Source organism: Aquarana catesbeiana, linkage group LG08 (assembly GCF_042186555.1).
Source record: "Aquarana catesbeiana isolate 2022-GZ linkage group LG08, ASM4218655v1, whole genome shotgun sequence".
NCBI classification, from domain to species: domain Eukaryota; kingdom Metazoa; phylum Chordata; class Amphibia; order Anura; family Ranidae; genus Aquarana; species Aquarana catesbeiana.
Window position 1 is genome coordinate 99,215,146 of NC_133331.1, and position 14,264 is coordinate 99,229,409.

At 43.0% G+C, this 14,264-nt stretch overlaps 1 protein-coding gene across 3 annotated transcripts in view; it reads right to left on the bottom strand.

The window, feature by feature from the left end:
• The window catches only part of PLEKHA1 (pleckstrin homology domain containing A1), a 138,342-nt gene that overhangs the window by 49,149 nt on the left and 74,929 nt on the right, over positions 1-14,264 (bottom strand). For all 3 annotated transcript variants that reach the window (XM_073596211.1, XM_073596210.1, XM_073596209.1), the window contains exon 6: positions 6,501-6,632. In XM_073596211.1, the coding sequence (XP_073452312.1) occupies positions 6,501-6,632 (132 nt within the window). The remainder of the gene's footprint in view (positions 1-6,500; positions 6,633-14,264) is intronic.

Consider the following 14,264-nt stretch of genomic DNA (forward strand, 5'->3'; position numbering starts at 1 on the left):
TAACTTTTGACGTTGCCTGTCCTCTATTGGGACCCTCTGGCAGCACAAACAAAACATCCGTCTTGCAGATCTGAGTAGCTGCCCCTAGATAGGCCTTAACTGCTCTTACTACATCCAACGAATGTAGAGATCTCTCTTCCAGAGAACAGGGATCTGGAAAAAAGGAAGGTAGAACCATGTCTTGGTTTAAATGAAAATCAGAAACCACCTTCGGTAAAAAACTAGGATGAGGGCGTAGTACCACTCTATCCTTGTGTATAATCAAATAAGGCTCCTTACAGGAAAGGGCTGCTAATTCTGATACTCTTCTAGCAGAAGAGATGGCCACCAGAAAAATTAATTTCCTTGTCAACAAGACCAAAGGAATCTGACTTATTGGTTCAAAAGGCCGTTTCTGTAACACAGCCAGGACCAAATTCAAGTCCCAGGGGTTTAGGGGCGCTTTAACCGGAGGATTAAGACGCATCACCCCCTGCATAAAGTTTCGGACCAAAGAATGCGAAGCAAGTGGCCGCTGAAATAATACTGATAAAGCAGAGACCTGGCCCTTGATGGTACTCAAGGCCAGCTTCATCTCTAATCCCATCTGTAGAAAATCAAGGATTCTACCTATGACATATTTCCTGGGATGCCAACCTCTGGATTCACACCAGGTTATATAAGCCTTCCAGACTCTATGATAAATCATCCTGGAAGCTGGCTTCCTTGCATTAACCAAGGTAGATATGACAGGACCTGAGAGCCCACGACTCTTCAGAACGTGGGTCTCAATAGCCAAACCATCAAATTTAGCGTTTGTAAGGCAGGATGGAACACTGGACCTTGAGATAACAGGTCTGGGCGTTCCGGTAGTGTCCACGAGGAACCTACCGTCATCCTTACTATTTCTGCATACCAAGTCCTTCTGGGCCAAGCGGGGGCCACCAGAAGTACCGACTTCCTTTCCTGCCTGATCCTGCGAAGGAGTCGTGGTAGTAGCAGAATAGGCGGGAATGCGTAAATCAGTGAGAACCGATGCCACGGAAACACCAACGCATCCGTCCCGCATGCAAGAGGATCTTTTGTCCTTGCCACAAATCTGTCTATCTTTTTGTTGAATCGGGATGCAAAGAGATCTACATCTGGAACCCCCCATCTTTGTCATATGGCCCAAAAGACGTCGGGATGCAGAGACCATTCCCCTGGAAGTAACTGCTGGCGACTTAGATAGTCCGCCTGCCAATTTTCTATTCCCGGGATGAAAACTGCCGATATGCATGGCACATGCATCTCTGCCCAGACTAAGATCTGGTTCACCTCTTTTTGAGCAGCTCGGCTCCGGGTGCCTCCCTGATTGACATAAGCCACTGCTGTGGCATTGTTGGACTGGATCCTGACCGGACAACCCTGTAGCCTGATAGTCCCGGCTTTTAGAGCTAGATGTATCGCCCGGATCTCCAGAATGTTGATGGGTAAGGTCCTCTCTGTCTTGGACCATACCCCTTGGACCGCAGCCTGTTCCAGAACTGCTCCCCAACCTGACAGACTGGCATCTGTTGTTACCACCGTCCAGGTAACCGGTAGAAAGGATTTCCCCTTCTGCAGGTTTTCGGGTATGAGCCACCAATTGAGGCTCTGACGCACCGCATGCGACAGGTGCATCGGAAAGTCTAATGCCTGAACCTTCTTGTTCCAGGTCGACAGAATACTGTGTTGCAGCATTCTTGAGTGAAACTGAGCATAGGGAACTGCTTCGAATGAAGACACCATCTTCCCTAGTAGCCTCATACAAAGGCGGACTGAGGGACCCTTCTTGGTCCTTACTGTCAGAATCAGCTCTCTCAAAGCAGTGATCTTTGCCTGGGGTAGAAATATCTTCTCCTGGCTTGTATCTATAATCAGACCTAAATACTCCAGTCTTCTTACTGGTTTTAGGAAAGACTTTTCTAAGTTGAGGATCCAACCCAGGTGTTCTAGATACCTGACCGTGGTCCTCAAGTTTCCCTTCAAAGAGGCTACCGACCGGTCTATCAAGAGCAGGTCGTCTAGGTATGCTATGACAGCTATACCCTGAGCCCTTAATCTGGCCAGAGGAGCAGCCAAGATCTTTGTGAACACTCGAGGTGCAGTGGCTATCCCGAAAGGCAGAGCCACAAACTGGAAATGGCGCCCTCCTACCTCGAAGCGCAGAAACTTCTGATGAGCAGGAAAAATGGGCACATGCAGATATGCATCTCTGATGTCTATTGATGCCAGAAATTCTCCTCCCTGCAGGGTGGGAACTACTGTTCGAATTGATTCCATGCGGAAGGATTGAATCCTTAGGAATCGGTTCAGATCCCTTAGGTCCAGAATGGGCCTGACATCCCCATTTGGCTTTTGGACAGTAAAAAGGTTGGAATAGAAGCCCAATCCCTGGTCCTTTGCGGGAACTATCATAATGACCTCCTGCGACAAAAGTCGCTCTAACGCTAGAAGGAGCCTCTGATCTGAGGAACCGAGGAGAAGGGAATTCCTGAAACTCCAGCTTGTACCCTAAGGTTACCGTGGAGATTACCCATCTGTCCTGGAAGTCCTCCTGCCAGAGCTCTGAGAACTGTCGCAGTCTTCCCCCACTCGAGTGAGTGGGGGCGCCCCCTCATGCAGAGGTCTTAGTGTTTTGCCTAGTAGGCTTCTTTCCCCAGGACTTCTTTTGTCCCTGGGGTTGACTCTTGTCTCTGGACCCCGATGGAGGCGGCCGTCGAGACTGCCTGGAGGCTGAAGCCCCCGGCGCTGGGGAAAGAGTCCGTTTGAAAGAGGGACGCTTACTCTTCTTCTTGACAGGTAAGAGAGTGCCTTTTGCCACAAGAGATTCTCTTGATATAGTTATCCAAGTCCTCTCCAAACAACCTTGCACCACGAAATGGAAACCCAGCCAGTAGCTTCTTACATGGTGCTTCGGCTGACCAATTTTTCAACCATAGGATTCTACGTATATGCACCAACCCCAGTGAAAGACGGGAGGTTTGCACGATAGAATCTCTAATGGCGTCAACCACAAAGCATAAGGCCGCTGGAAGGTTAGCAAACCCCTGGGCCTGCTGTTCAGGTAATACTTTGATGACCTGCTTAACATGGTCTCTTAAGTATTGGCAGACTCCAATCGCTGCTACTGCAGGTTGGGCCACTGATCCTGCTAAGGAGAAAACATCCTTCAATAGGGATTCCATCCTTTTATCTACAGGATCCCTGAGCATCTGAGCATTGTCTACAGGACAAGTCAGGCTATTATTTACGGAGGAAATGGCGGCATCAATAGCCGGTATTCCCCACATTTTAATAAACTTTTCTTCCATCGGATAAAGTGTTGAAAACTTTCTCGGCGGAAAAAAACATTTGTCTGGGTGATCCCACTCAGAATAACTAAGCTTTTCAAGAAAAGTATGAACAGGAAAAGCATGTGCTGCTTGGAAAGGTTTCAGTGACCCCAAAGCAGAAGAGGATTCTTTAGCAGTTTCAGGTATGGGCAACTTAAATGTGGAGCGGACCAATCCAGTGAGGATCTGCACTAAGACTTTCTCCTATTGGGAAGTCGCAGAGGGTCCCTCTCCACCTGAATCCTCCGAAGACGAATCATCCATCCCATCCCGATCCTCTGAAAGGGATTCATCTCCTTTATCCCAGAGCTCCTCTGTCTGAGGGTCTTGGGGAACAGAGGAAAGCCTAGTGCGTTTTCTTCCACCGAGTGAAGACGTAATCACGGCCATTAATCTTTCCTCTAGACCATTAATGGTTGAGGAAAAAACCTCTTGTGTAATATATACAGGTAAGAAACAAAAAGTGTAGCGCTAAATATATACAGGGGCTGAAGTGCCAGAAGCAGGTGTAGCCCCTGACCCCAATGGCTCTCCCTGGCTAGCCGTCCCTGGCCCATCTTTAGGGGGGGAGGATGCTGCCGACAGGGGGCCCTCAGAACCTGAACGAGATCCCCTAGTGTCTCTGGTTCCTGGGGTGCTTGAACCTCTTCTACCCATAGTGCAAAGCAACAAGGTGTGAGGTGTACAAATGAACACTGCCCGCTGAGCGATGTAGTCTGGCTAAAAGCCTTGCTACCCAATGCTCAGTCTGGTGTTACTTCAGTAAATGCTGCCTAGGAGAATGCCTGTGTCCCACCTTACATGCGACCGTCAGCTCTGTGTCTCTCAGAAGGCTGAGTGCACCTGTACAGAGTGCCTTTAATAGCCTGCAGCTGGCCTGAGTGGGAGTCTAAGCACTCTGTGCTGACGTCCCGCCCCCTCCTCTACCGCCCCCCCCCCCCCCCAGTTTTGAAAAAAAGGAGCGCTTCCCGCGCTGCCGACTCTCCTGTCATGCTTCCGGAGAAAGGCTGGGGATGGGGGGGGGGGGGGGAGGGAGGGAGGCTGGTAACAAGATCTGCCTGAACGGCTATCTTGAGAGATGGTGGCCATTAGGCCGCAGAGCCCGGGTGGTATAACCACTTTCTAGACCCCTGTGGCCCCTCTCTAGCCTGGGGGGGAACATTCAAACATGAGAAATCCCCCTTTCCACCTTACCTGTTTGCAGCCTGCTTGAGACGCTGGGACATAAACAGCGATTACAACACCTGAGACAGAGTCAGCATGTGTAGGTTTGTGCTCTTGGCAGCCCCCGGTGGTCACAATAGGAATAGCATGCATTTACCTTAAAGGAGAAAAGCCACTAGAACTCAAAAATTCTGTGGAATCTCCTCTTACCTTATCCAGCCGCAGGGTGCTGTTTACACAGACCCAATCTTCGCCTCTCATGGTGGGCTCCGTTTGAAAAAAACGTCAGAGACTGGGGCCCCCATCAGTAGGGGGATCCAACAGTTCTGGGACCGTAAAGCACCTCGCCAGAAATTAGGAAGTTTAAAGCCATTTTCTGATCTGCGGGGTCCAGCTCTCTAAAAAGAGAAGCATTACGGGTAAAACCTCGTTTCTTCGGACACGAGGCCCGGGTACCATTCAATTCGGCCATGAAAAGACACTTTGAATGGATCCGGTTCGCCTGGCTTGCCCCAGTATAGGATCTTAGGATATTCCCTTTGGAGCTCAGCACAGGACATCTTTACACGTCCATTACCTAAGACACTGGCGTAAAAACTGAGGTATCCCTGCAAGGGGGAGGGATTATATAGGGGGTTGAACTTCCTGATAGGGTGTACCAGTGTCCAATCACCAGTGATACCTATATAACCCATCAGTAATTACTGTGGCTCTGTGTCCCGTGATGTTCGAGAAAGAAAAAAAATTTTTTTTTTTTGGGTTTACATCCACTTTAAAGGTGGATGTAAACCCTCACATCTACCCAGTGAGGTGACCGCCTCAGATGATACACAGAGATAAAACAAATATCCCTACATAAGTTTTACATGTATCTGCTGTCTTCAGCTTTCTACATTCTTTAGAAAGTGCACATTGTGTTAGAAATTTTCTTCCTGTTTCAGCAGTGGGAGGAGAGTCTGGACATACACTGTGTGTAAGCTGATTGGAGGAAAGGCACCCCCCCCCTCCACATAGGAATGAAGAAACTTGTAGAGCTGTGCTGTAAATAGACAAGCTATCTTCTTATCGGTCTCTAAGTTACCTCCCCGACATAAATTTAAAGCTGCTTTTATCTCCTCTGTCAGAGAACTTCTCAGAAGTTATCATGTGTATAACACATGAACCGAGCAGCGGAAAAACATGGGACTTAGGGCTTTGGAGAGAGATCAGTAAACACTACAGATATATCTGCGTAGGTCATCTTTCTTGACAAAGAATTGTAAAAAAATAGATTCCAATAAAAATAAATTTAAAGCACCACTTACCACCCCACCACCACCTAATGCAAATATGCATGTAGGCCCAGAAAACATATGTAAACAGTTATTTTACCACACAGGTGAGTTTATCGCTGTGAAAGTCGAAGTCAGAGCATTACATTTTATGGCCATTAATCATTACTAACCATAAGTTGATAAATTGTAAAGGCTTTTAATGTACCACCTATGGAAAATTTTAGGTACCATAGTTTGTCTCTAAAAGGGCATGCACAATTTTAAATCTTGACATATTCAATATCTATTTACAATGCAACATCATCTTTGCTATTTTACCAACAAACTAGGTATTATATTGTGTTGATGTGCACTAGATTTCAAGTGTATTTTTTCCTGAAAACCTGCATTTGATAAACGGCTGTACAAATATCACGTGACAAAGAAAATTGCAGCAGCCACAAGTTTTATTCTCCAGGGCCTCCAATTTTATAAAATATATAACATTTGGGGGTTTGCAAGTATTTTTCTAGCAAAAAAAAAAAAAAAAAAAAAATGCTGATTTTAACATATAAGTGAAAATTTTCAAAATTGTCCCACGCAGCAGGTGGTTAATGAACTAAGAATTTGGTTTTAAAATCTCAAGAAAAAAAAAAATGGAAACATTTTGACCTATAGTGTAGATAATAAAAACCTTACCACAAACATCTAAAACCTTATTTAACTGGTTTAAATAGCTTGTGCCTACCTGTGTGGGGGTGATAATGGGAACACCACCCACAATTTCAGTCTTGTAAGAGATCTGTTTTTTACTGCCAGTATATTCAAGCTGGTTCTGCGTGCTGTCTGCAGGGCATGGTTGGTCACAAGGTTTTGGTACCTACAAGTAAATAACCAAAAGAGAAAAAAAAAAAAACAAAAAAAAGGGGAAAAACAAGGTTATATATTAACGTAATGTAGCTACACATCCATAAACACGTTGATGAAGAAATGTATCCTGGTAAAACAAACAAAAAAATACATTTTTAAAAGAAATAAGGCTTCTGAAACCAGATATTTAATACTAGACCACCTTTTTTTTTTTAATTTCTGGATAGAGTGGGAAAGTGCAAGTTTCACATGGTGACCACTTACACTAGGACAGGAAATTTGGAGACTCTTTCCCAACGGGAAAAACAAAACAGCAGTAAAAGCCTGACAGTTTTTAATCTCAGGTTGACGTTTTATATTTCTTGGAGACTATTGGTTGCAAGATAGTGAGTTGCAATAAATTGCCATGCCTAGTAAAATATAGATTAATAAAAATATATTGCATACATTATTTTACTATCAGATTATTATGATATGTGGAAATGCATAATGTTACTTTTATGAACGTAGCTGGTCTAAAGTATGTTTGTATGCTATGCAGGAAAATTTTACATCTTCCCTGCCTTCAGTAGTATGTCAAAGCCAAACATTAGGCATTGTAAATAAGACTGCCTTTTGTCTTTAGGGCTGTGACCAGACACTTTGTCTCCATTTGGTTATGGGGTTTTTTGGATGCCAAGTTGACTGTATGTGTCAGAGGATAACGAAATTGTAAATATTGAAAGTCAGGTTCAGACATCACGACTCCAATAACCACTTGCTGACTGCTCTATAGCAGTTACACTGCTAAAGGGGAGGGGAGAGCTCTTTGCAGGATCGCGTATATATACACGTGACCCTGCACTTCCATCTGTAGGGGGTGTGCGCTCGCGCCGCTGGCAGGCCCCTTCTGCTGTGATTATTCACAGAAGAAGCGGGTCTGCGGGTGCCGGGTACTCGATGTTCTCTGGCACCCGCCAATCATCGGTAAGCCACAAAGAACAATGATCTGCCTATTTAAACAAAAGGACTAGAATCCATCTCTTCCCTTAGTAAAAGCAGCACATACAGAACACAAACACTGGCTAGGCAGTTAACCCTTTGATCACCTTAGATGTTTAACCACTTCCCAGCCAGTGTCATTAGTAAAGTCACAGTGCATATTTTTAGCACAGATCACTGCATTAGTGTCACTGGTTCCCGCAAAGCGTCAAAAGCGTTAGTGTAAGTTTCTGATCCCCACAATTACTAGTATAAAGGAAATAAATAAAAATTCCATAAATATATACCATAGTTTGTAGACTAAACCAATCATGCGCTTATTGGGATTTATTTAACCAAAAACATGTAGCAGAATACATATTGGCCTAAATCTATCTAGAAATTTATTTTTTTGGATATGTTTTATAGCAACAAAGTAAAAAATGTTTTTTTTTTTTTTTTTATATCGTCTTTTGTTTATAGCACAAAAAGTAAAAAATGCAGTGGTGGTCAAATATCATAATTGGGTGGAGCTTGATTGAGGATTACCTGGTGAGATCCTGACAATAGCCAAATTTGGGGAGAAACTGGACTGGATTGGCAGACTTGACTGAGGAGGGGTATTATTGGATGTGCTTGTTAACTAGATATCTTGCCAGTTTAGAAATGCTTAAAAATTGTATTTGGTTTTGGTTTTATAAGTATTTGACTTTGGTGCGGAGGTTGCATTATTTGCTAGCATTGAGAGTTGCTGTTAATATGAGTCATATTTATACCTCTAAAAGTATTGTCATTTATGTAATATTTTCTTATCAGAGACTGAGCTGTGTTAATTCTGGGTACAATATAATCCCTTTCGCCTACAGTGTGGGTTGTGTGTGTCATTGCTGATCTAACTCTAAAAAAGAACAGTGCATGGATTATTGATATTATTTATGTCCGTATAATTATTTGAGTAATCACCCCCCCCCCAATTTGCTTCCAAAGTGATATTCAATTTTCTTTCCACAAATGTGATTCTAATAAAATAACTTACATACATTTAATTTTTTTTTTTTTTTTTAAGAAATCTCTAACTCTGAGCTTCTTTTTTTCAAGTGTCCCCTACCTGCACTTCTACATTGCAATTCTATGTGTGTCCCCTGTGCTGCGGGGACCTATGGAGTCCTGTAAAGTGTGCATTCTTGTTGATACAACAAAACTGTATGTGCTGCGCCACATATGCAGGCAGCACGAGAGGGACAGAGCAAAAGCAACACCTTTCCTCTTCCTTCAAATCAGTGATTGCCAACTCTGCATATTCTTCGTGTTACAGGTGTGTTTGACGCTCTGTTTGGCGGCATATAGTCAAAGCGAGAGTACAGGACTTCATAACTCCTGAAAGCACACACAAAAAAAAAAAAAAAAAAAAATGGCACTGTAGTAGTGTGACCAGGGGATAGTTGGAAAAAGAATTTCCGAGAGGTAAATTTATTTAAAAGAAGAAATACATACATACAATTATATTATTGGCATCAAATGGACTTCATAGTATTACCCTATAAAACAGTGGTCATCAACCCTGTCCTCAGGGCCCACTAACAGGCCAGGTTTGCAAGATAACTGAAATACATCACAGGTGATATAATTTGCTGCTCGGTGATTGCAGTATTCTAGTCTGCATCTCCCCAAGGTAATAAATAAAACCTGGCTTGTTAGTGGGCCCTGAGGACAGGGTTGATGACCACTCCTATAAAACACCCCATTCAGTTTGAAATAGAAATGTAAGGAAAAACAAAACACAAAACAAACACAAAACACACACACACAGTTTGACAAAAACATGGAAACACCACATGATTTGCAAGTGTGAAAGTGACCACGTTTCGCATTGAAAGCGGAAGTGATGTAACATTCTTTTGCTTCCGCTGTGTGACGAGACACCTAGCTAACAGGTGGGAAGCCTCACTTTTGTCATTCACTAAGTGCGCTGCTAGTAATACGGAGTCATGTCAGAGCTTACAGAGTTTCAAAGAGGGCAAATTGTTGCTTCCCACTTAGCTGGTACCTCTGTGACTGAAGTTGCCAATTGATTTGCGGTGCTGTGAGATACAGTATCAAAAGTTATGACGGCATATACAGTTTCCAGGAAAACGTCGTCTGATGAGCAAAAGTGCCATTGACAGGGTCAATTGACTTAAAGAGGCAAAAAAGACATTTCACAGGCTTGTGACCCAGAATAAGAAAACTTGCAAAAGTGACTGCAGAGCTTAATCTCAGTCTTCCAAAGCCTGTGTCCACAAAAACTGTGTGGAGAGAACTTTATAAGCAAAACATTCAAGGGCGAGCAGCAATTGCCAAACCATTAGTGAGCGATTTTAATGCTCAGACGAGGAGAGAGTGGTGTAACACCCATAAATCGTGGACTTCTGATCAATGGAAGACTGTAGCATGGTCCGATGAATCGAGCTTCACACTGTCCCCAACCACCGGATGTGTTTACGTATGGAGAACACCATCCCAAGCTTATAACCAGGACTGTCTTGTGGCAAAGGTAAAGGATGGTGGTGGCGCAATCATGGTTTGGGCAACCATGTCTTGGTATTCTGCAGGCCCCATCATTACCTTGAAAAGTACAGATTTTGGCCGACCATGTGGACCCCGTAGCAAAGAAGAGGGTTTCATCATGTCAGATCCCAAAAGTGTGGTTGCCACATCCCTAGTGTACAATTAGGAAAAAAGAGAGATCCCTCTTCATTGGGACTTTAAAGGCAACACACACTTGGCTAGTACAAAAAAAGTCAATTTTATTGAATATATATAAAAATATTACATTTAAAAAAATGATCGATTAAAAAAAAATAAAAACTAAATTGTTTACATACAAGAAAAGAAGAAACACAAAACAATAATTTACATGAACAGTATGACAATAAGATCATACTCTCTGGTAAATGATAATCCCCGGTACCCGACGTGTTTCTGGTTAAACACCTTCGTCAGGGGTATAGGATAGGAGTAAGTATAGTCACAATGTGTTTTTCACATGCAAAATAATTCCAATAAGGAAAGAATTAGGTGAAGCAACTGTGCAGGAGGGGGGCACAAGTGGGTGCCAAAACAAGCGGTAATGTAATAGAACAAAGTACATTCCAAATTGGGGATCCACATACTAGGTAGTAGAGACTTGATTCTGGTAGCTTTGCGGGACAGTGTCCGATAGCCAAAAGTAGCTAGACAGAGCTTTAAATAAAGCTTCAGGTCAGTAACACCAGGGGTTCCAAAACATTACACGGGTGTATATCCCATGCAGATGTGTGTGGGTCTCAACGAGTGGCGTCTCCTTGCTCTGCAGTGCTCCCCCCTCCTCCCCAGCACTGTAGTGACTATACTTACACCTATCCTATATCCCTGACGAAGGTGTTTAACCAGAAATGCGTCGGGTATCGGGAATTATCATTTACTGGAGAGTATTATCTTGTCGTCATATTGTTCATGTAAATTGTTGTTTTGTGTTTCTTCTTTTCTTGTATGTAAACCATTTTGTTGGTTTTTTTAATCTTTTTTTTTTTATCAAATATTTTTATATATATATTTAATAGAATTTACTTTTTTGTACTAGCCAAGTGTGTGCTGCCTTTAAAGTCCCATTGAAGGGGGATCTCTTTTTCCTAATGTGGACCCCATGGTGCAGACATTGTTTCCCAAAGATAGCACCATTTACCAAGTCCATAATGCTCAGATTCACTAAGCTGTTGTTGTGAAATCGTGGTTTGACGAGCATGCAGATGAAGTCTCACACCTTCCCTGGACCTCAATACCAAAGAGCCAATATGGTCAAATTTGGAGAACAAGGTTCAGGCTCTTTTACGCCTCTGGCATCTCTGCAAGAACTGGAACACATTTTTGCACAAAGAGTGGTATCAAATTCCATTATCCACACTTCTATTTGTTAATTCCCAGGAAAAAACACCATATTAGCTAACGATTTGGTTCATTTACCTGGTGTTTCCATATTTTTGTCCAACCCTTTGGAACCCCTTTTGCCTTCACAACAGCCTTAATTCTTCGAGGAATAGATTTAACAAGGTGTTGGAAACATTCCTCAGAGATTTTGGTCCATATTGACATGATAGCATCACAAAGTTGCTGCAGATTTGTTGGCTGCATATCCATGATTAAAATCTCCCGTCCCACCACATCCCAAAGGTGCCCTATTGGATTGAGATCTGGTGACTGTGGAGGCCATTGAAGTATAGTAAACTCATTGTCATGTTCAAGAAACCAGTTTGAGATGATTTTAGCTTTGTGACATGGTGCATTATCCTGCTGGAAGTAGTCATCAGAAGATGGGTACACTGTAGTTATAAAGGGATGGACATGATCAGCAACAATATAGTCAGGTAGGCCACGGCGTTTTGCTCAATTGGTACAAGGGCCCAAAGTGTGCCAAGAACATATACCCCACACCATTACACCACCACCACCCGCCTGAACCATTGATACAATGCAGGATGGATCCATGCTTTCATGCTTATGCCAAATCCTGACCCTACAATCTGAATGTCCCAGCTGAAATCGAGACTCATCAGAACAGGCAACGTTTTTCCAATCTTCTATTGTCCAATTTTGGTGAGCCTGTGAGAATTGTAGCCTCAGTTTCCTGTTCTTAGCTGACAGGAGTGGCACCCGTTGTGGTCTTCTGCTGCTGTACCTCATCTGCTTCAAGGTTCAATATGTTGTGCGTTCAGAGATGATATTCTGCATACCTTGGTTGTGGTTATTTGAGTTACTTTTGCCTTTCTATCATCTTGAACCAGTCTGCCCATTCTCCAACAAGGCATTTCCGTCCACACAACTGCCGCTCACTGGATATTTTCTCTTTTTAGACCATTCTCTGTAAACCCTAGAGATAGTTGTGAGCAAAAATCCCACTAGATCAGCAGTACTGGATATTTTCTCTTTCTAGACCATTATCTGTAAACCCTAGAGATGGTTGTGCGCAAAAATCCCACTAGATCAGCAGTTTTTTAAATACTCAGACCAGCCCGTCTGGTAACAACATGTTCAAAGTCACTTAAATACCCTTTCTTCCCCATTCTGATGCTTGGTTTGAACCAAGTTGTCTTTACCATGATATCTAATCGCAGTTGCTGCCATGTGATTGGCCGATTAGCAATTTGTGTTACCAAGCAATTGAACAGGTGTACCTAATAAAGTGGCCCTGAGTCATATACACACATTATATATATATATATCTATATCGATAGATATATATATATATATATATATATATACACACACACACACATATATATACATATATACATACACACACACACACACACACACACACACACACACACACACACACAGCAAATACTTTTTTTCTTTTATAACCAATCACATATTCTCTGTTCTCAGCTGCATAAGAGACTTAGAGAAGTGAGGGTGAAGAAACAGCAGTACATTGATGCTGGCTGCATGGCTGTGCAGGGGGGGTGTCAGCACATGTATGACCATTGGAAGACAGGCAGGCTGTTCTCACAGCCAGAAAACTGTTCACTGGGAAGGATGCGCTTCTATGCCTAGCGTGGTCAGTTTGAAATAAGAAAGCAGAGGACTGAAAGGATCAACTGCTATTTCACACAAAGGAAAAAATACAAAGAACAGGATCATTTTTAATACAAGTATGATAAAACAAGGAACATATTAGGAATACGAAATGTTGGGGTAACATTCTTTAACCCTTTCAAGCCTAAGCCAATTTCTGACATTTGTTGTTACAAGTTAAAATCCATATTTTTTGCTAGAAAATTACTTAGAACCACCAAACATATATATTTTTAGCAGAAAATCTAGAGAATAAAATAGCGACCGTTGCAATATTTTATGTCACAGTGGAATTGTGCAGCGGTCTTTCAAGCGCATTTTTTTGTGAAAAAAAAACTTTCATGAGACCCCAAATCCCTCCTTTGAACTTCAAAGTATTCAGATCGCCAAAAACAGCAATTCTGAATACTGTCTTTTTTTTTTAAACTGTGTCATTGACAGCCGAGTAAACCGGAAGTGACGTTGCTTCCATGTTTACACAAAGACGACTGGAACAAAGCCATTTCTGGCTTCCTTGCAGTCTCACTCTAGCCAGCGAAAGTGCTGGATCGTGGATCGGGTCTCCAGGCAGGATGGGAGGCTCGGGAAGAGCGGCAGCGGGGGTGGGGACAACGTCCCCTCCCGCTCCTTTGGGATAACAGCCAAGTGGCTTTTAGCCCCATCAGTTTTTATCCCTGAAGAGCCGACCGCCCGCTCTAAAAAACGGTACCAGGATGATGCATGCTGCTGCATGCATCATCCCGGTATAACCCCTTAAAGGCGAGGCCGTATATGTGCGTACGGTCGGCGCTAAGGGGTTAATACCACTTTAATAAATGGTACACATACAACAGTCTCCAAGATATATAAAAAGTATATTTGAGATTATAAACTCCTGACTTTAGTACTTTTACTACTCAGTGAAACAACTACTGCCTCAGTTTATGACCAGTCCATAAACCTCTTTAATTTAATACATATAAGGGTAGAGCAAAGGGTGTGAGAGGAGAAACTGGCAAAAGGTCTACACTGAACATGCCAGGTGTGCTCCCTATTAAAACAAACACTAGCAGCTTAGAGAGCAAAGAGCCCTGAAAGCCACATCTAATGT